Here is a 23,066-nt window from a genome sequence, read left to right as displayed (position 1 = left end):
GGCAATTTTCAACTAATTCCCCACTGCTTTTTAATTTTTTTATTCCTCCCTTAATATTTTTATATATAATTCAAGGTAGCGAATGTACACCCCTTCCTTCTCTTTTCAATGATATATGAGGCTATTCTGTTTAATCACCCCCACTTTCAGCATCTAAACATCCGAACATTTTTGCTTATGCTCCTGATGCCATACAACATCGCCTACATCTGGAACGCCGAACCCCTCACTTAAAAAGTGCAGCATCCAGGTGTAAAAGGAATAACTCCCTAAGCAATGGATTATATATGATTAATGGAATAAACTGCTGGTTTGCTGGTTTTATACAATATAGTAATCCACAAACTAGTTAATATAAATGGCTGCCTTTTTACAATATACATAAACATACACCTATGCTGTGTGTTTAGCATGCTACACAATATTTTCTATATTTTCTGGATTTGAGACTTAAAGCAACACGTATGTATGTATGTATATGTATACATGTGGGTAGGTGTGTGTGTTTGTATAGGTCTGTAAGTGTGTGTATAGTCTTAAAATAAACTTTGCTTCCCCCAGCATATGACATGACAATCAACTTGACAGGTTGTTAGTTTTCTGTAGACATACAACGCATGAAAGATGCTTACTATAGATTTTTCTCCAAACATTTCGCTTCTTGTAAAATAAAAGTAGATTGCTTTCCTTAAATTTAAACATGAATCCCCCTCCTTCTTTGACAAAGAAAAAAAATCTGATTTGAAGCAGATGTGTGTGGTTTCTGCATTTAACTTTTGTTACGTTTATCAAGCCAATAGTCTTCCAAAGCGTTGGTACAGCAAAGTCTAAAAAGATGTTCAGTCCTAGGTTATAAAAAAAAATCAAAATGATAACTCACAAGAGGGGGTAAATGGTAAAAAGTGGCCGCTTCCATTTTCATCCTTCCTTGTTAAAATGTTTTTATTTTCCATTTTTCATTTTCATAGTCACATATATACTGTACATAACCGGGGCCATACATTAAACAATAATCACAGCAGTTCCTCATCAGCAATACCCCCAGAAATATAAATAAAATAATTTCCATTTTCATCCTTGTAACCATGGGCAACCTTAGTTTCTACACAGAAAGCATGGAGGAAATTGGAAAGGTTAAGGAGATTGCATCAGAAATAATATCAGAAGCTAGAATTAGAATTCTTTATTGGCCAAGTGTGATTTGACACACAAGGAATTTGTCTCCGGTGCATAAGCTCACACTGAACATACAATGATAGATCATTATCATTTTGTCGCAAAGTCGTGCCCGACCTTTCGCGACCCCATGGACGACGTTTCTCCAGGCCTTCCTGTCCTCTACCATCCTCTGGAGTCCATTTATGCTCACGTCAACTGCTTCGGTGACTCCATCCAGCCACCTCATTCTCTGTTGTCCCCTTCTTCTTTTGCCCTCCCATTTTTCCCAGCATGAGGCTCTTCTCCAGGGAGTCCTTCCTTCTCATCAGGTGGTCAAAGTATTTGAGTTTCCTCTTCAGGAACTGGCCTTCTAAAGAGCAGTCAGGGGTCATCTCCTCTAGGATTGATCAGTTTGATCGCCTTGCAGTCCAAGGGACTCACAGGAGTCTTCTCCAGCACCAGAGTTCAAAGGCCTCCATTCTTTGGCGCTCAGCCTATCGTTATCATAGTCATTGTAAAATATATCATAAAACATTACATACAACACTTAGTCATAGTCATGGATACTAAAGAAGCAATCAACATAAATCATACTAAGATATTAAATAAACAGTTTAACAGTATGGGAGGAGGTTTCGAAGTATTTCTAGCAGGACTACCAGATTCTAACAGCTTTGTTCCTTATGCTGGTAAACTTGCAAGATTCGTTTTCCTCGCCATGTACCACCTGGACTAGACTGTGTTGTTTCTGTGTCATATATTTTGGTATATGCATAACTTTAAAGGGACATGGTGGCTCAGTGGCTAAGACGCTGAGCTTGTCAATCAGAAAGGTCAGCAGTTTGGTGGTTCAAATCCCTAGCACTGTGTAACGGAGTGAGCTCCTGTTACATGTCCCAGCTTCTGCCAACCTAGCAGTTTGAAAGCACGTAAAAATGCAAGTAGAAAAATAGGGACCTTTGGTGGGAAGACAACAGCCTTCCATGCGCCTTTGTTTAGTCATGCCGGCCACATGAGCATGGAGATGTCTTTGGACAGCACTGGCTCTTCAGCTTTGAAACAGAGATGAGCACTGCCCATTAGAGTCAGGAACAACTAGTGCATATGCACAAGGGGAACCTTTACCTTTACTTATGCATAATTTTGTATTTATTTTGTGATGTTTCTGTAGTGTATATTGGAGGCGGTAACCCCTTGAGAGCTGTATGCAACGAAATTTCATTTTGATGTATGCCGATTAGTGTACATTCAAAGGGAGAGTAAAGTTATTCTTCTCTCAATCATACGATAAAAGCAACAAAGTTATAGTCATTATAGATAACGTTCTAGACAACCATAAAGGTTAGGGTTAGAGTTAGATAACTATAGTATATAGAAGATAAAGGCATAGGGAAGATGAGATGATGGCAATACTGCCTTTCTAGAAGCAGTGGCTCCAGTGGATGGTTTCTGAAAGAGAAAATAATGGCCTGGCCAAGGGGGTGAAAAGGCAGCAACTGCGGCCTCAAAGCCTTGGCATAGGCTCCAAGCGCCAAAGCTTCTGTTAAGCCAGAGTCCGCTTTGGCAGATGCCACGTCCGTGGGGTTGCTAGGAATTATTACCTGGCAGCCAGCAAAGAACAGATGGGGATGGGGGGGGGCAGGGGGAGAGCAGGGTAGACAAGAAATGATTTGTTTTTTAAAAATCAGATTTTTTAAAATTTAAATCGGATGGTTTTTTTTAACTTTTACATTTATTTTAATATAATGCTTTTGCAGTAAAAACTGTCAGACAGTTTGCTATTCAAGATAGGGTCATAATTTAGTTTATTCAGCATGAAATGGAGCTTAGTTAGGTGGCATGAGACTGTGCATTCTGCAAATATTTACATTTTTGGTAAACTCATTCAATGAATCTAAGCTCTGCAAGTTGAGATGAAAGGCACTGCATGGATGCATTGACACAATTTCGCAGCAGAAATGAACAGTTTTTTTTAAAAAAAGGATTTAAATTGAGTTCAAGCCTTTTTGCTAATGATTTAAATCGTGGATTTAAATCACTAGGTTGATTTAAATTTATAGGATGGATTTGATTTAAACTTAAGCGACTTGATTTAAATCAAATCCACTCGGGGGGGGGGAGCTATTATTGCCGTTATTGCAAAAGCCCCCCCCAAGGGGGAGCTGTCTTAAGCCGATGCCAGGCCCACAGCCGGACCCCGAAGCACACAGGGTCCGCTACCCCTCCGATGGCAAGGCCCCCGTGACATAGAGGGAGCTCTGGATCCGTCTATTCACGGGAGGGAAGCCGGGAGAGGGGGGCATCCAGAGCACACACACCCCGGGAGGCGATTCGGTTCCGTGGCTTTCGGGGCGAGGGCAGGACCCCCTCGAGGCCGCAAAGGGAGGGAGGCGAAGAAGAGGCTCCTTCTGGCCGCGGCCTTCTTTCCTTCTCACCGGCCCGTCCCCAGCATTACCTGCCCGTCTCCTAGCAACCGTCCTTTCCCCTCCCCCATCAAAATGGCGGCGGGGAAAGAGGAGACGGGGAACCCCCGTTGCCCGCAGATGGAGCACGTGACTCGAAGAGGGAAGGCGGCCGTCGCCTGGGGCTCGTCTTTTCCACGGCGCACGCAGGCGTGGCGAGGGGGGAGCCAATCGGAAAGCGCGAGGGGGCCTCGTAAAGGCGGGCTTTTAAGCCAGCTCCGCCAAGGCGAAAGGGGAGTGAGTGGGTGGAGACACCGTGTCAGTCGGGCAAAGGCAGCCATTGCGCCTGCGCCGCGGAAGCCCAGAGACGGCGGCCTTGACAGCTTGCGCCTTGGGTGCCGTAGAAAGGAAGGAGGGAGGGGGGGAGGAGAAGTGCGGACGGACGCCTGCGCAGGCGCGGTAGCGTGCAGGCGCGTGGGGGGGCGGGCGCGCGCGCGCGCTCGGGTGGAGAGAGCCGCCGTCGCCGCCTCCCGGGCTGCGTGAGAGGATTTCCCCGGTGGTTGCGCCTCCGTCGCGGGCCGTCACCATCCCCGCCGCCCGGGCCTGCTCGGCCCCTGCCGCCGTTGGAGCCCCGGCAGGGAAGTCCCGGGAGCCGCCGGGACAGCCGGATCATGTCCAGCCGCAGCCAGAGCACCAAACTGTCCACGACGGAGCGCCTCGTGAAAGGTGAGGGGAAGCGAGGAGGAGGAGGAGCGGCCCACGCGGGCCTCGCTTTTCAGGCGGCGGGCCTCCCCCGACAGCGGCTGCTGGGAACCGCCTGGCCCTCCCTCGGCGGCTGAAGCGTCTCCTTGGGCCGGGCTGGGGCCGTGGGAGCGGGGTGGGGCGGGGAGGAAGGCAAACGGCTTACCTGTCTTTCCCTCTTCTTCTCCCCCCCCCCCCCAGCAGGGATGGGGATGATGGGCTCTGGAATCCCATGCGGCCTCGCTTTTTGTGGCAGGCAGGCGGGATCATCATCCCTTCAGCGGTGGGGGGGGGCTTTGCAGAAGCTTGCAGCTGGGTGGAGGTGGGGGCTATTGGAAAGCTATTTCTGGCCTCCCCCCCCCGTGGTCGGAGGAAAAAATGCTTGTTGGGCCGGGGGGGGATCAGTCCCCCCTCCAACCCACCCACCCACCCAAGAAGGGGAGGGGGCAAAGGGGGAGGTATTTTGACTGGAGGAGTGGGTAGGTGGAAGATGCTTCTCCTGGAAGGAAAGAAAGAAAGCAGCTCCCCACCCCACAAGAAGGAAGGATGTGCAAGGAGAGAGAGAGAAGGTGTCCCTGGAGCGGATTATAAAAGGGTTCTTAGCCGGGCTGAGATTCTGGTGCTTTGCTAAGAGGTGGGGGTGGGGTGGGGGATTTGAGAGGCCTGCCTGCTTTAGGGAAGCCCTTTGCCTTGGGTTTTATTGTGGGTGGCACAAGGGAGACGCTTCCTTGGGAAAAGGGTCTGTGATTCAAGTGCAGGTAGTCCTCGGTTTATGACTGCAATTGAAGATGTCTGTTGCTAATGTTGTGCACCAGAGACAAATTCCTTGTGGGTCTAATCACACGGCCAATAAAGAATTTTCTCTTCTCTTCCTTATTCTATTCCCTATTCTATTCTATTCCTTATCCTATCCTATTCCATATTCTATTTCTATTCCATTGTATTCTATTCCCTATTCTATTCCTTATCCTATTCCTTATTCTATTCCTTGTCATATTCTATTTCTTATCCAATCGTATCCTATTCCTTATTCCATTCCTTATACTATCCTATTCCTTATCCAATCCTATCCTATTCCTTATTCTATTCCTTATCCTATCCTATTCTATATCCTATTCCCTATTCTATTCCTTATTCTATGCTATTCTATTCCTTGTCCTATTCTTCCTTATTCTTTTCTGTTCTATTTTATTCCTTATTCTACTCTACTCTATGAAGTGATTCAGTTAATTGTCCCTCATTTAGGGCTTTTCTTGCCGCGGTGGTTGAGGGAATCGCTGCAGCTGTTCCTAACACAGTTGTGAAGCGAATCTGGCTTCCCTGTTGACTTGGCTTGTCAGGAGGTTGCCAAAGGGGGATCACGTGACCCCTGGGACACAGCAGCTGACATAAATATGAGTCAGTTGTCAAGCGGTTGAATTTTGACCACGCGAGCATTGGGAGCATGGTTGCAAGTCACTTTTTTCAGTGGTATAACTTTGAATGGTCACTAAAGGAACAGTTTTAAGTCAAGGACTACCTGTAGAAATCCTTGGATGACAGAAGTAGTTTGGAATGGCAGGTCACTGACAGGTGATATTGGTCCTGACCTTCTCTTGTGATTGGTCCCTTGGAACTGTTCCGAGATTGTATGCAAAGATTACCTTTAGGAAGTCAGTTAATCATCTATTGATACCTGCTAAATTTGACCACTTTTTTTTAAAAAAAGTGCTATAGGAAGGTAGGGCAGCACTAAGCCAAGCATGAATTTTGAAAGGGAGAAACATATACCCAATGATGGGGAAATTAGGTGCGAGTTATTGTGGTTGTAGGCTATCTGGCATCCTTCCTCCCGTCCTGAAGTGAAATTAACCAGGTGATTAATATTGGAGGATGGTGTCATCAGACCCCTCAATCCTAAAAGACTTTACTATGGCATAAAGTTATGCTGCAACTAAGTCTTGGCAGATTCCGGATTTAGTTGTCTGGGTTTATATATTTAATGATTGAGGGGGAGAAACCCCTCCCCAATCATGTTATGGACCTGAAAGGACACACACACCTTTTTTTAAAAAACCAAACAAACCTGGAGATAGTAAAAATAATAAGAATATGGAAAAGTGAATTGAGAAGAAGGAATGGATGGAAACTAATCAAGGAGAGAAGCAACCTAGAACTAAGGAGAAATTTCTTGACAGAATAATAAGCCTTTGAAATGGCTTGCTTTCGAAGTTATGAGTGCTCCATCACTGGAGACTTTTAAAAAGAGACCGGGCAGCCATTTGTCTGAAATGGTATGCTTGAGCAAGGTGTTTGACTAGAAGAGCTCCAAAGTCCCTTCCAACTTTATTGTTCAGAGACTATTTTAGCTTAAGGAGAGGATTTTGCAGTCATTTATCTTATTTGATACAATGTGATTCAGTTAACGAGACTGGAAAAAATGGATTGACTATATACAAAATAAATACGGGACCAAGAAATTCCAGTTAGCCTATGCTTAAGATCAGAAATGATTTAAACTGTTAAAAGTTAGTTCAGTAAGAAGAAGCTAAGGTCAATGTAGAATGTCATTAATTTCTTTATTTCTTTTTTCTCAATAGATTTTAGACTGTGTTAGTTAAAAATCCATACCGTGTACGGGTTCTGGGAAGTCGGGGGGGGGGAAGGAGGAGGGGGGTTGGGGGTGGAGGGAGGGAGGGGCACACACAAAAAAATTGTACTTCAATGTCTTAATGATTGACAAATGATGAAATATTTGTGTTTTTTTTTAAAAGAAATAAAATAAATATTTGACATGAAAAAGATACAATGTGTAGCCCCCTATGATCTCATCCTCCCCCCCCCTCCCAGGTCAAACACAATCCTGATGCGACCCTCAATGAAATCGAGTTTGACACCCCTGACCTAAAGGACTTCCTCAGTATCTGGAAGTATTGAACTTATCAGACCTAAACACTATAATTTTACAAAAGAACCTCATTCTTAGATGCTACCTGAAATAATTCTTAGATTCTTAATTGGGACTTGAATTATTGAGTTTCTTCCAATCTTGGACTGTGAATGAAATTGTAGATTACCTAAACACAATAATATTTTCTTTAAATAATAAGCACCTAGTTAAATTCCAGAAATTCAGAGTTAGGATGGATTCATATATTATGACCAATCGGTTATTTCATTTTATTCTGCTGCAGGCAGTTATTAGACATGTGCCAACTTATCTTGTGAGATCTGTTCTCCATTTTTTTCTTATTCTACAGTATTTCCAATCTGAACAGTTGCATTGTTATCGTGTACTTTGCAGCTTGATGTGGATTTGTCTTCAGAATGGCATATTGAAAGATTCCGCTGTTCTCATATTGTGATGCACTGTAGTTTGCTTTTACCATGCTTTGTTAAGTAGTCTCCAGCGACTGGATTTACATATTGTGCTAAATCAAATCATAATTTATAAATAATAATTGGATTGCAATGTGTTCTGAGCCAATGGTAAACAAACATTATGATTTAGCTTGTTTATGTGAACCCATTCACTGGTTCCATGGCCTTGAGATTTTCTTAAGTCACAGAAGACATCCAAAGCTTTATTTTTATTTTCCATTCTCCCATTCCTCTAATTGAAACATTTTCTTTCGCTTTTGGATTTCCCATCATCAATGTGTGCTTATTTGGAGAATTGTGTTTGTGGTCTCTGAGTAATAGTTATTAAAGGTTAATAATTTTCTTAATGTTATTAATGCTCAGAGTAGATGTGGGAGAAAAATACCTGCTTTGAACTTGCTTTTTATTTTAATTATGTAAAGAGAGATAGTTAAAGCATAATTAAAAAGCTGACTAAATCATTTCAGAGACTTCTTGGTATAGTTTATAAAGTATGTTTGGGTCAATTAAATGCATTTATGTACTCAGCCAGTTGTAGATTATTCAGTTAACCATTGTTAAACAAGTTATAGCTTAGTAATATATGAAGCTTTGGAAACCCTTGTGTGTCTAAACATTACAATGGATAATACTGTGCTGGAGTACTTATTGCTATGTTCATTGTTTTCGGAAGAGTTTACATGCAAAGATTTGAGCTTCAATATATCCACTATAGTGGAGTTATCCATTAACCAGGAAGCCCTAATTAACTCCCAAAAAGTATTCATTGGGTGATTTTGGGCAGTCCCCAACTTGCCACCAAATCAACTTCTGAAAATTCACAAGGTGCTTGTGGGAAAGGTACCTTATTCATTGCTCCAGATTCTTCAAAAGAAAAATGAAAAAAAAAATCCTAAATTGTGAAATATATTAATTCAATGCCTATAGGTAATTCATAGATTCTTTATTTACTTAATCTGTGCTATTAAATATTTTAAAAATGTATTTTTTCAATATTTCTGTTACAGTGATGTGTCTGGAAACATTACAACTTTTAATTGTGTTATTCATAATCTTTATTGAAACTGCTCATTCACATCCATCCAGTATTCCTAGAATCCATCATTCGTGCCAACCGTTGCATTTACTTACTGAGAAGTAGTAATTTGTTTTGTTGGCATCATTTTTAAAGCAATGAATTACCTTAAAGAGCATCTTTAAGGGAATTCTTAGCAAGTAACTCTTAAACAGTTTTGCTTCCACATCGTTCATATAATTCTTATAAAATTGGCACTAAAATATCTGGCATTTCAAATATTAGGTAGAAGGCAGTATTTCGGTGCTGCCTTCTACCTAATATTTCCTAAGCGGAAAAATTCAGGAACAGATCAGACTTATTTCTAAAGTTGAATATAATTTTAACATAAATGCCGAAAGCACTAATCAGATGAGTACACCCAGTTGCAATGGAAATTGACAAAGCTACTGTATTTCTTTTTCAACTGTGAGGTTTATTTTTCATTTTATATACAAAGAAAAATAAAGAAAGGAATAAGCATAACAGTCTAATTTTACTAAATATGCATACAAAATTAAATTATTTAAATCACTTTAAGAAACATTTTTCTATATACTCTTCAAGACGTCTAATGATGTAAAGTCCACCAAACTGTTGCATAATTAATTGAGTATCTTTCTAACCTTGCATCATTTTAAATAATTTTTGCTAATTATAAAATTGCCCTCCATCTTTTTAATTTCCAAATTGTAGAATATAATCCAGAGTAACATGAGCACCTATAGAAACCCAGAAACCTTCCAGAAAAAAAAAAAAGTCTGGTGGAAAGAGAGTCCCAGCAGCACATCATGTGACCCAAACTGTAGACCTTAAGAATTGAATAACCAATCATATAACTCCTTCCCTATTAACACCTGACTCGTTTAGATGATGAAGCAGTTGGATCTCAGGTCATAGCAATCATCATTTTTATTCTGAAATCTCCTACTTTAGCCTAGGATGCTCACTCCTGTATACCCAGATTGAATTTAAATAAGTATAAGTATAATCTTTATTGTCATTGTACTTAAATACAACGAAATTGGTTTTAACCTCACTGGTGCAAAATTATAACAGAAACGAAAAAAGAAAGAAATTAAAAAAACTAGCGTGTGCATGGAGTGATTGTGGTTGTATTTAAAAGTCTCACAGCCCAAGGATAGAAATGTGCCTTTGCAGGTTTCCTAGACTTTGATGTCTGAAAATCTGGGACAACTGTAGGAGGACACTGTAACTGATGAGATAGGGAATGATGCCAATCAATAAGTCTAAGCCTTAACCTACTTCAGAGGATTTGCTGGTAAAATAAAGTCAGTCCTATGTATGTCTCCTTGTTGTAAAAGAGTGGGATTTACGCATGACAGTGAATTAGTTAATAGGTTTTGGAATGCTTATTGATTGTATAAAAGACATTAGAGCTTCCAGCTCTAATGTGGCTTCAGGCATTAATGTAGCATATATGAAGTCATAGACCCCATAGCTCAGGGGTGTCAAACCCGTGGCCCGCGGGCCAGATGCATCACAAACTGGCCCCGTCTGGTTTAGCGGGGGGGGGGGAGTCCCAGTAGGTCACGTGATGTCACCATGACAATGTGAGTTTGACACCCCTGCGCATAGCTGGCATCCACCAAAGGAGTTGTATCAGCAGTTCCCAGATTCAGTGATGGTGTTTATTGAGAATTCTGGAAATTTTCATATGAATTCCTACTCATCAGCTTTGGAAAGGCTTCATGTTAAAAAAATGAATTGCAACAGTGGGCAGATTGCTAAAAGCTCTAATTTAGCACTGTCCATATTTATCAGCATAGAGCAAATTTGTGGGAAGCTATGTTTTATTTTGAATATAATTCTGATATTAATGTTTTGAAGGCATTTGTCTAACTTTTTTCAGTGATAGGGGAGGAATTGCAAAAAGAATGTTAAGCATAAATGCAAATCCTCGGGTTTGGAAAATTATAGTTCTCTTGGTTAGGTTGGTAGATGCTTCCTAGTTTGATGATCTGCAGATGCATTGGAAGTATTCCTTAATTTTTTTCATTCAACAACTGGCTTGCTACATAGACATTTTAATAGTATGTCCTAACACATCTGTAGGGCATCAGGTGGGAAATAATGTATGCACAGGATGTAAGACATTGGAAATTTAAAACTCTGTCATTTGTCTGGTTTATGGCAAGGAAATTGTTAGTCTTTTATTTATGCTCTGTTCCACTGCAGGTGCTGTAAAGTGGTCTCATTTTAAAATGACTTTTTATATGACCAGTTATGTTTATAAGACATGGAATACTATATTATGATTTATTAGTTGATTCACGGTTCAGTTTTTGCACAGGAGATAAGATTGTACAAATGATTTCAATTACCTATAGAAAATAGTCTAGATGGGGAGCTATGTATTGAAAAAAAAACACAAAAGATTCTTTGTCATTAGAATATTTTCTCTTTAACCACTCACTTCCTGTGTGTGACTGTAATTTGGTTTTAGAGACCTGACTGTTGTACATTAGTGCAATGTCATAAATTAGTGTTTGTAGGATTTTCCTTTTTTTTAGGTGACATGTCAGGTGCTGCTGTCTGATTATTACAGAAGAAACTAATTACTAATTTGAAGGACTTTCAGGGAGCCTGCATTGTGCTGGATATAATGCAAGTAGTTTATAGACACCGTATCTGGAATGCTGCATAATATAGTATGGCTTATAAATTGCTGATCTACTGGTAGGTTCTATCAATCAGCTGCTTCAAGCTTCCCTCTATTATTATTATTTCAAATAACCAGCAAGGGATTCTTTTTACCCATTGTTTATGACTAAGTCAGGAGGCTGGTGGTTGTGCTAGGCACATCCAAGATGCTAGGAAAGCAAAGAAAATGTTTGTTTTTCATAATTTAGAAAGTTCACAGAACATAGAATCACAGGGCTGGAAGGGACCTTGGGAGATCTTCTAGTCCAACCCCCTGCCTCAAAACAGGAGCCCTATACTATCCTGGACAAATTATTATCCAATCTCTTCTTGAAAACCTTTGTCTTAATACTCTTTCTCGTTCTATTGTGATGTTCAACTTCTTTGCAATATAACTTTGGACAAAACCTCTGGCCTTTTCTTGCACTTGACTGGAGTTCGGTGTTTAAGTAAATCTTCTTCCTCTTTTCTCTTTTGATATTTGCTTCATCTATTTTCAGTACCTTAACAGAGAGCAATTATATCTTGCTCTTTTTTATTTTTCCTTATTTGTTTTCCTTTTTAAATGTGTGACACATATCTCATCTTGGAGTTCTTCAGTCACTGTGTCAAATCTAACGCATTAGAATTAGAATGAATGAGCTGGAACAGACCTTGGAGGTCTTCTAGTCCAGGGGTCATCAAACTTAAGTTGTGGCATAGGAAAGTCCTGAAAACTCCCTACATGAGTATCCCATAACAGAATGAAGATTTTTTTTTTAAAGTCTAGAGGAAGTATGTAAGGAAAATGATCAAGACGTGCAGTCATGAGACATTTTCAAGCATAGAGCTACAGATCCCTAGTGCTACATTGCAGAGTAAGTTTAGTGCAGTTTCTAGGTTTTTCGGAGAATGATTTGGTTTGATAGATTATCTGCCTTCAAGTTGTTGTTGGCTCTTAGTGACCACATAGATAGATTTTCCCCATGAATGATTTGGTTTAGAGAACAGTAAAATCGGGAAGATTTGAGTTCAAATCTCTGCTGAGGTGTAAAAGCCACATGTCCTTGGGCTACTCACTGGCTTATTAATTCCATCACAGTGGAACTAATGTGGCAAGAGGGAAAGTCTCATCGGAGAAACTCAGCGCGTGGGAGGAGATATTTTATGGTTCAGTGCTGTGGTTTCTGCACTGCTGTGTTTTCTGTCTTATGCCAATGGTTAAAACTAGGTATTTTTTTTTCCTAAAAGAGAAATAGGGGAATGACCAGGAATCTGCAAGGATAAAAGCCAAACCTTCTTGCATGCTGATTTTCTCTTTAAATTTCTTGTTCTGCTCCTGGCATATGTTAGCCTGGCAAATGCTGATTTAGGAATATACAGTTGCCAAGATAATATCTAGCTCCATTACAATCCTAATGTCCTCAACAAGAAATCCTTGGAAGAAGCCTACAATAAATTAATATACAGAGCCCGGAATACAGATTTTTGGAATTTGTCCATAGTATCTTAGAAGGAATCCCAATGAGTCATGCCCACTGAGGTTCTTCGAAGTAAGGTACCTCTTTTCTTGCCTATCTTGTGGCAGTAAATTCAAATAGATAGCCAGAGCCCGTAAATGAAGAACTGTGAAGTCATCGAGCCACGGAAAGAGGTTCAAGAGGAAGAATTTTTTTCAGAACAATGATGAAATGTTTTTTTCAAAGAGATTTCAAAGGAAATATTGCAATGGCTTATTGTTCCTGCTGTTGACATACATGGTTCACATTTTCTAAAAGTGCTTATTTTCCTTTGATATGCAAATGCTAAATTTACTGGCCAAAATTCAACCAGACATTCTAATCCAAAGTGCCAAGAATTAAGAAAATAATAGCAAACTTTTCTCAGTTACAATGACTGACAGCATAAAAGAAACTCCTTTTAAAAATCTCTTTAAAAGTTGTTTGTCATGGGGAAGACTTACTTGATTATGTAGACTTCTGTAAATTTGAGGGATTTAGGATGTTTCTCAGCCCAAATAATAGGAAATATATTATGTGTGTGTATCATACATAAGCTCAATTGGCCTGTTTTCCAGTTGATAAAAACATATTACAGTTTACATCTATATCTCTAACACACTGTGTAATGATAATTAACTAAACTTTAAAAGACATTTAGCTTTCATAAATAAAATTGTACTAATATAATATACACAGAATCTTTGGTTAGATTTGTTAGGATTCTAGTATTCATATATTGAAGGGGAGAAAGTTCTCCCGTCTGATTACAAAATATCCGAGGGGGATTATTTTTAAATGCAGTGTACAGAAGCTTCCTACACTTAGCACAACTCACCTCTGATCTCAGGAAATTCCTTTCAGTGCATTTTAATTGTGATCTTGAGAGGCTTGGGCCCGAAAACAGATTCTCTGCTTGTACTGAGAAATCATCTAGGAAATATTGTCTATGGGGATTCTCCGTCATTGGACTTTATGGTTTTTCTTTGGTTTCGCTTCTCATCTAAGGAGCTTCTTCAGCTGTGGAATAGGAAATATTGTTTCCCATTTAGCTTTGCCTCCCCAAAAGCATCAGCAGAAGCTCCTAGGACTATATAGTGAAGTATAATGATGCAAGAAGAAAATGGCAAAAGGCAAAGAACCTTTTTTTTAAAAGGGCCCTGTAGTCTGTTTAATCCTAACCTTCATTTTTTAAGAAGGGAAGAAAATACAAGGATTAGAAATCCTCCATAAAGAAACCTAGACATAATGTCCTTTGGGGGGGGGGGATTTTACAGATAAATTGGTTTTAGGAGTCCATAAAACACTATTTACAAAACCTAAGAAATGCTGTTAGCCTTGATTTTTGTTTACCCAATATCCTTACTCTCTTTACTCAGTGGCAGGTAGACTGACAATTCTAAAAGAATACTAAGATTCTGTCGCTGTTGAAACACGGATGTTGTCTAAATATTTTATATAAAAATTATGGATGAGGACAATCTTGGAGGAAAATAACTATAAGGAATGGATAAAAACAGTTCCAGGACTATTGCAGGTAGTCCTTGACTTACAACAGTTCATTTAGTGATTGTTGAAAGTTGCAACGGCACTGAAAAAAGTGATTTATGATCATTTTTCACACTTACAACCGTTGCAGCATCCCCAGCACAAGTCTAACTGCTATTACTACTGCTGTTGTATGAAAAGATTGTGTGAACTGGTGATGGAAGATGGACTTACTTGACTTAAAAAGTATCAGCATCACTCTGAAAGCAATATTTTGAATTCTGTTTTCCTTAAATTATTTGTTTGGTCTGTTAACTAAGCCGTTGCCATGTGCATCATGTTCTCTAGAGCATATTTTTAGGGTGGTGCCAGGCAAAGTGCCAATCAACATCATGAAAGTAGCCACATCTTTCACAAAGCCAGCATCTTAGTACCATTATTGGAAAAAGAACAAAGCATAGGAAGGCTGCATCAGTTGTTCCACCAGACTGGTATTTCTCATTGATAAGACACAAAAGTAATTTAGGTGGCACATGACGTGGCTCCTTTATTCAAGGAAAAGGAGTGGGGAAGGAAGGGCGGTGTAGCCAGTTTAAGTATGTTGAGGCAAAGGAAACCATACACTTCAAGAGAATGTTTCTTGAAGCCAAGGACAGGAGTGGCGTATGGACAGTGGGCTTTGGAGTCAAAATGGAATAAGGTTCCACACTACTTAGCTCTCTTTCTCTCGTTATTTAGTTCAGGGGTGTCAAACCTGATTTCTTTGAGGGACACATCAGGGTTGTATTTGTCCTTGGGGTGGATGAGGCCATAGGGGGCATGGCCTGCTCAATGTCACTCATATCGAGGACGCTTGTGGCAGCCCGCAGTGCCTCTCCAGTGAAAATGGGCTCCCGAGGTCCGTTTCCGGCTGTGACAGGCTCTTGCAACCCACTGCCAGTGAAAACAGAGCCTGGGAGGGCCGTGCACGGCTCTCCTGAGCTCTGTTTTCACTGACAGAGGGTTGCAGGAGGCCGTCACAGCCGGAAACAGACCGTGGGAACCTGTTTCTGCTGGCAGAAGCACTGTGTGCCGATCCCTCACTGTTTTCAGGGTGGTCCCATGGGCCAGATCTGCACACCCCATGGGCCCGATCCAGCCTGCGGGCCTTGAGTTTGACACCCCTGATTTAGTTGTGTAGTCTGGTTTGGCCTTGGTGGATGTGATGAAACATCTGACAGATCCGGGAACATGCGGGATGAAAGCTGGCTAGGTGACTTTGGGTCAGTCACTCACTCTCAGCCCAACCAACCTCACAGGATTATTGCAGTGAGGAAAATAGGAGCAGGAAGATGTGTTGGATATGTTGGCAGCCTTAGCTTGCTTGTAGAAATAATAAAGATGGGATACAAGTCCTTATATCAGTACTGTTACAGTCAACAACAGGAAGGAGGTGGGCCATTACAGAAAAGATTCCTTGCTCCTGAGAAGTGAGAAAACCTGAAAAAAGAGAATGGGAGTAACTTTGCCTTAATGCTACGTAGCTATATCAGTTGACCTGGAGAAATAGTTCCAAAGGTTTTCAAGGTTCTCTTCCGCTAGTTTACCAGCAGTAAAGATCTTTCTAGAAAACTAAATGATTATTTCCTGTTGGTTCAGCCTTGCTGGGCTTGAGAGGAGAAAACTGCTGTTTACAGTAGCAAATGCCTCTTCAATCCAATTAGTTCTCATTATTTAAAATGTCCCCTTTGCTTAGTTACTCAGGCTTACAGGCTACTTCAGTTGTGAATCGAGTCTAAGGCACCCAACATTGCCACTTAGGGTAAATAATTAAAAACATTAAAGCTTAACATGAAATAATTCTAATTGTTTTCCTTACAATGTACCACACTGTATACCTGCATTATAATGATCAAATATTTTTTGTTCTCTCAAAATGGGTGCTCTTGACAGGATTTAAGATTCAAAATCTGTAATTCATTTTACTAGGTAGCATGAATATAAATTATTTGTTGATAATTTCTCCTCTTGCCAGATCTTTCAAAGCTTAAAAAGAGCCCCTGAAGACCCCTCAAACTGGGTTAGCACCTTATATGCCCTCACTCCACATTCCAAGTAAATAACTTTAGAAAAGCATAAGAGAGAAAAAGCTGTTAACTTTTTCCCACTGCTACAGCCCCTAAAAAAGTTTGTTTTTTCCTGCGGTTGCTTTTAAGGATTAAAAAACAAACAAATCTAGAAATGCAGTAATTGGATCTTCTTCTATCATATCTTTTGTGGCTTTAATTATAGCAACTTCAGTAAAAGAAAATACCCAAGCTATTTTACAAAAACACCATGTCTAAAATAAAAGTAAATATATAGTAGATTTAATCCTCATAAATTCACTTACCAAAGGACATACTTTCCTATACTGGGCTGAGAAAGATTAGAGTGACATTCAGCTCTATACTACTGTAGAATATAAAGTTACATTTATCAAAACTATTTTGCCATAAGTGCAATTCAGTCTTGTTTGCACCTCTGTGATATAAATTCTATGGTTAGCTCTAGATGTTAATTGAAATTACTATGCTTAGCTTAAAATTGATTTAGACTGTACTAATATTGGAAACACTCAATTTGATCTCTTTTTAATGTATACCATGCATATATAGTAGCTCTCATTAATTCGTTAAATTATTTGGTTACAATTTTGAGCCACACCTAGATACATGGGTTTCGCCCTTCCCCAAAACTAGAGCCCTAGTTATCTATAGTCATGATTATAGATAGAAATGCAAACTTTTTTTTGTAGTTCTAAAGAGCCAAAACTTTTAGTACTATTACATCTTACCAGAAGACTGAGTAGCTCAGCTTACATTTTTAAGCACACTTGATTAAGGTCCTTTAAACCAGGCATACAACAAAATTCTTTGAAAACCAACTAATTAGTTAAAACATACACAGGAAAATTTACTGGGATCAAACTATCTGAAAGACTGCTGGAGGAGATACTGTGGCAGAGAATTCATCAACTCAAATAGAAGAAAAATTAAAATGTACATCAGAAGAATAAGACAAGCAATCAAATGCTGAGTTATATAGTATAACTAGCAAAGTAGAGCTAAGAATGTGTTTGCATAGGACATAGTACAGGAGTGTCAAACCCGATTTCATTGAGGGCTGCATCAAGGTTGTGTTTGACCTGGGGGGGGGGAGTGGGCGTGGCTGGGGTGGCCAGCTCAGTGTCCTTCAGCTCCCTGTTCAGCAAAAATGGAGCCTGGGAGGGTTGACATAGCCCTTTGGACCAGCCCACTGTTTCCAGGAAGGCTTCACGGGACAGCTCTAAGCACCCCGCGGACTGGATCCAGCCCATGGGCTTTGAGTTTCACACCTCTGACATAGTAAAAGCAATGATTATTAGGCTTTGATTAGGACTTCTGGAAGAAAAATCCATCCGGTTCAGTTCCAAGCTGGGAGAAAGGCATTGGAAATAAAATGGAGGCTTATTGGAAAGAAGGATTCTGTTTTTTGATGAGCAGAACCCACCAACAGCATGTGGTTTTGGGGCAGCTGACCAAATGGCTGAATGAGTGGATGGATCTTTATAGGTTCTGGGTTTTTGTGTTTGAAATGCTAATCTAATGTGGGTGGGTTAATCCCTTTATGTCCTAAAGTCCTTAGAATTTGGGTGGGGAGAATGCAATTTGGAATCCCATTATTTGGAGGTAAATGTGCTTTGTTTGTGAATAGGCTGGCCCAGTCTTTCTTAATGGGCACAAAAATCTGCTAGAGGCTATTTTACTATGCAGGAAATTGGGGCTGCTTTCTGCCTCTTAAGAGCATGTTTCTCCATTTTTCCTTTGGGGAAATACAATATTCTTCTTTAATATGTCCCCAAAATATTTCATTCTCTACAAGGTGGGGAGTGGCTTCCCACAGGACAACCAGCAATTTCAGTAAAAGAGACTGGCTTCATTTACACTGAGGTGTTAGGGTGCCTTTTTTTTTACAAAGGGGTGTCAGGGAGAAAATGCAGAAATCAGAGTTTCTCAAACAGCTATGGATGGTGCTTGGCCACGAAAGAGAAACAAGAGTTGACAGAACCAGGACAGATCACAGAAAATTGTTTTGCTGTTCTGCGCCTGCCGTTTATACGATGGCCTACCTTTGGGGCAGTGGATGAGTGGTATTGCAAACCAAAGCATAAAGAGGGCCAGCCAGTAGCATATTCTAGTGTTTCTTGTATAAGGTAAGGTAAAGGTTCCCTTTGCACATACGTCCTAGTCGGACTCTAGGGGATGGTGCTCATCTCCGTTTCAAAGCTGAAGAGCCAGCGCTGTCTGAAGATGTCTCTGTGGTCATGTGGCTGGCATGACGAAATGTCGAAGGTGCACGGAATGCTATTCCCTTCCTACCTTGCGTGCTTTTTAACTGCTAGGTTGGCAGAAGCTGGGACAAGTAACGGAGCTCACTCCATTACGCATGCTAGGGATTTGAACTGTCGAACTGCTTGCCATTCTGATCGACAAGCTCAGCGTCTTAGCCACTGAGCCACAATGTCCCTATGTTCCTTGTATATGGAGGTACAATCAAGCAAAGCTGAAGTGGTTTCTCTCATTGAATAAAAATAAAGGTTTCTTTCTCAGACAAATTCTGTCTGAAGCACCAATCTTTGGTTCTCCCCCCCCCCCTCCAAAACCCTTTCCCTGGATCAACCTCAGACCTGGCTAGACTGCAGTGAATTTAATAGCTTTAGGGTAAACTTTGGAGAGTATGCACAAATGGGCGTGTGGAAGGATAATTTACAATTCCATTCAAAATCTAGAATCATTTTGTATAGGATCCCAAGCTTTAAAAAAAAATTTGGGGGAAATATTAGGGTTTTATGGTTAAATAAATGTGTTAACCTTTTTTGTAAGCCACCTAAAGTCAATGAAAGTGAGTGGGCAGCCATATGAGTTCTCTAAATAAATAAATAAACTTGATTGATTTCTCCTTCCTAATGTAGCTTTGGTCATGTGCAGAGGTGGGCTTCAAAAATTGTAGCAACGGGTTTGCTGCCCTGTTGCTAGGTGGGCATGGCCATGGTGGGCATGGCCTAGTTGGGCTCCTGCACCATGCCGGGCGGGGGGGAGGCATTTTTCATCTTCCAGGTTCTGGAGGCTTTACTTGAGCCTCCCAGAGGGCAAGAACTGCTTGCCCCTGGGCTCCGGAGGCCGGAAACAGACCCGTTTCCGGACTTCCGGTAGGCCTGGAGTGTCACTCCATTACGTGGCACTAGGGATTCAAACCTCCGAACTGCCAACCTTTCAGATCGACAAGCTCAGTGTCTTTTCCACTGAGCCACCAAATCCCTATCCAATTAAATCTAGACCTGCAGAATGTAGTTTATTCCATCAAATGCTGAGTCCTGATTATTTTTGGTCTCAGATTGTTTTCTAGATTGTGTTCCAAGCTCAGTTCATAAAAATATTTCAGAAGTTCTGAAATAAGCGTCGCAACTTTTTTTTTTTAAATGGTAAACAAAGTGACCTAAAATGAATGAGACAAGTATCTGTTAACATTCCTGGCATCTTTCTTGCAAGGATGTACATCGTTGTCTTTGAGAGGAAACAACAAATACTCTCACCTTTATTTTTGCTCAGTAAAACTACAGATGTGTTTTAAGCAATGCTGGATCATAACTCTGAACCCGCTAAGTTCTTATTTAAAAATTGATGGAAAAGCAGGAAAGATTAATCTTGAGCGACTCTTGTGTAGGCAAACTCTGTTGAATGAGTAGTACTAAAGAAGAATGCCTGTGTTTCTGTCCTGTCAGTGAACTTGCCAGGTCAATGTTTCTCAATCTTAGCAACTTTAAGACCTGAGGACTTCAACTCCCAGAATTCCCCAGCCAGCCATGCTGGCTGGGGAATTCTGGAAGTTGAAGTCCACAGGTCTTAAAGTTGCCAAGGTTGAGAAACACTATGTTAGATAGTTACCCTACTTTCCTAAATGTAAGGTGAACCTCACTTTGCGATCTCACCGTGGGACACCGGGACAATTCAACACTGTATTAGTAATTTTATTCAGCTACTTTTATTAATGACAACCACATTTTTGTTGACATTGTAACTGTCAACAAAATTGGATTGACTTTATTTTATTATTATTGGCCACGGTTCCATTGAAATTAACATTTGTATTTGTTGAATTGTCCGGTAGCAGGTTTTCCCGTGGTAAGTTGGTTTGGCAACTTGTCCTATTCCGCTCTCTTTGGGAAGTGGAGACAGCCCAAGGGAGATGTGAAAAGCTTTTCATTGTACATTGTTACAATCCACCTTACCCGTATTTTCATTGTATTGTTTTTATTGCTCATTTGTGTTCATTTCAATGTTTGCATTTTTAGGGGAGGTGTGTAAATTAGGATTACACAAAGGGGTGTGATGGCAAAAAGTTTTAAAAACCCTGTTATTAATTCTAATTTAAAAAAAACACAGGGCAGGAAATGATGTGTAAGTGGAGCGCTGCATTCCTATCTGTTGGTGAACTAGAGGTTACGTGATGGATAGACTTAAAATGAGCTATAGAATAGAACAGAATTCTATATTGGCCAAGTCTAATTGGGCACACAAGGAATTGTCTCCAGTGTACATACAAGCAACAAGTGATAAATAGTGATCATAATAATAATTTAAGATGATCATAATCATCATAAATCAAAAGATACAAACTCAGTGATGGTCATAGGATACCAAATAAGCAAACAACATAAATCATGATATACAACAAAGTTATAATCATAAGAAGCTAAGGAAATAGGTAATAGGAGCTTTTTTAAACATAAACTTTAACATTAACATTTAATATTGAGAGTCTATTTTTTTAATAATGATGCCACCATGAAATGTGTTCCAAGGTAGTGTAACGTTAGTAAAGCTTGGTTAGGAAAACTTGAAATTAAAATCTTATTTCTGATGTGTTTTTCATGCATCCCACTTCCACGCTGCCACCGCCCACCCACTCCCACCAGTGTTTAGTGGGAAAAGCAACAGAGAACAAAAAGTTGCGTGGAATAATTTTTTCCGCTCATGTAACTTCTTACATTCTGAGCAAGAAGGAAGACTCCTACCTGATCCTTTGGGAATTAGGGCAGAGTACTCACTTAAAGTAGACATAAAAAACAGAATACCAGAATTAGAAGGGACCTTGAAGGTCTTCTAGTCCAACCCCCCTGCTCAATCAGGAGACCCTATACCATTTCAAACAGGTAGCAGTCTCTTCTTAAAAGCCTCTACTTCTGAAGGCCAGCTGTTCCACTGGTTAATTGTTCTCACTGTCAGGAAATTTGTCCTTGGTTCTGGGTTGGATCTCTGATTAGTTTCCATCCATTATTTCTTACCTTGCCCTCTAGTGGTTTGGAAAATACAATACAATACAATACAATACAATAGCAGAGTTGGAAGGGACCTTGGAGGTCTTCTAGTCCAACCCCCTGCCTAGGCAGGAAACCCTATACCGTTTCAGACAAATTATCCAACATCTTCCTAAAGACTTCTAGTTTGGGGCATTCACAACTTCTGGAGGCAAGTTGTTCCACTGATTAATTGTTCTAACTGTCAGGAAATCTCTCCTCAGTTCTAAGTTGCTTCTCTCCTTGATTAGTTTCCACCCATTGCTTCTTGTTCTACACTCAGGTGCCTTGGAGAATAGCTTCGCTCCCTCTTCTTTGTAGCAGCAACTGAGATATTGGAACACTGCTATCATATCTCCCCTAGCCCTTCTTTTCATTAAACTAGCCATACCCAGTTCCTGCAACCCTTCTTCATATGTTTTAGTCTCCAGTCCCCTAATCAACTGTGTTGTTCTTCTCTGCACTCTTTCTAGAGTTTTCACATCTTTTCTATATCGTGGCAACCAAAATTGAATGCAGTATTCCAAGTGTGGCCTTACAAATAGGCTGCTTCCCTCTTCTTTGTGGCAGCCCTTCAAATATTGGAATACTGCTGGTGGACCTAAAGACTGCTTTTGATAAATTGAACTACTTAGGTAAATCATGGTAGATCTAAACTGGTCTAAAGATACTAGCTGTTAGTACAGGAAGTCCTCGACTTACAACAGTTTGCTTAGTGACCATTCAAAGTTACAACAGCATTGAAAAAAGTAACTTATGGCCATTTTTCACACTTGGGACCATTGCAGCTTCCCCATGTTTATGTGATTTACATTCCGATGGTTGGCAACTGGCTCACATTTATGACAGTTTGCAATGCCCCGGGTCACGTGATCACCTTTTGCGATCTTCTGACAAAGTCATTGGGGAAACCAGATTCACATAACAACTGTGTTATTAATTTAACAACTGCGGTTGAACTCTGGATTCCTTGATGCTCTCTGAGCTTGGTTGCTTGCTTGCCGGAGAGTTTCGTTACTTGACAAGGTAACTTCGTTGGTACTAGTGAGTGTGCCTTGCTCTTTATTTATAGGCAGCAATTTATCTCAGTTTTCCATCTTGTTAAGAGCATGAGTTATATGATGTGTGCTGCTGTGAATAAAGGCATGGGAAAGAACATTGCTAGGAATCTGGAGTGAGCTTTGCGTTCCTTAGCAGCAGTGGAGGACTTTAGCAAGCAAGTTGAAGCTTAGTAGGACGATTTGATGAAAAGCAGGGATGGGAGGGAATTTAATGTAGGCAGAAATGCTGAAGGATGTGGCAGAAGTTGGGGCAGGGAGGATAAAATGCTCCTTTGCTGTTCTTAAATTCTGTAACAACCAAGG

The 23,066-nt window shown here is 40.5% G+C and overlaps 1 protein-coding gene across 4 annotated transcripts in view; it reads left to right on the top strand.

Annotated features, from left to right (window-relative positions):
- The first annotated feature begins 4,048 nt into the window (after positions 1–4,048).
- Positions 4,049–23,066, top strand: part of PPP3CC (protein phosphatase 3 catalytic subunit gamma) — an 87,845-nt gene continuing 68,827 nt past the window's right edge. The window contains exon 1 of one of the 4 annotated variants that reach the window (XM_087706136.1): positions 4,049–4,286. In XM_087706136.1, the coding sequence (XP_087562262.1) occupies positions 4,232–4,286 (55 nt within the window). In that variant the 5' untranslated portion in view covers positions 4,049–4,231. The remainder of the gene's footprint in view (positions 4,287–23,066) is intronic. The other 3 variants (XM_087706134.1, XM_087706137.1, XM_087706135.1) reach the window with 3 other exon arrangements.

Source organism: Thamnophis sirtalis, unplaced genomic scaffold (assembly GCF_051295495.1).
Source record: "Thamnophis sirtalis isolate CommonGarterSnake01/CBP01778 unplaced genomic scaffold, rThaSir2_p1.2 scaffold_2, whole genome shotgun sequence".
Lineage (NCBI taxonomy): Eukaryota > Metazoa > Chordata > Lepidosauria > Squamata > Natricidae > Thamnophis > Thamnophis sirtalis.
The sequence above is the reverse complement of the archived record's forward strand: the minus strand, read 5'-3'. Positions and strand labels throughout refer to the sequence as shown.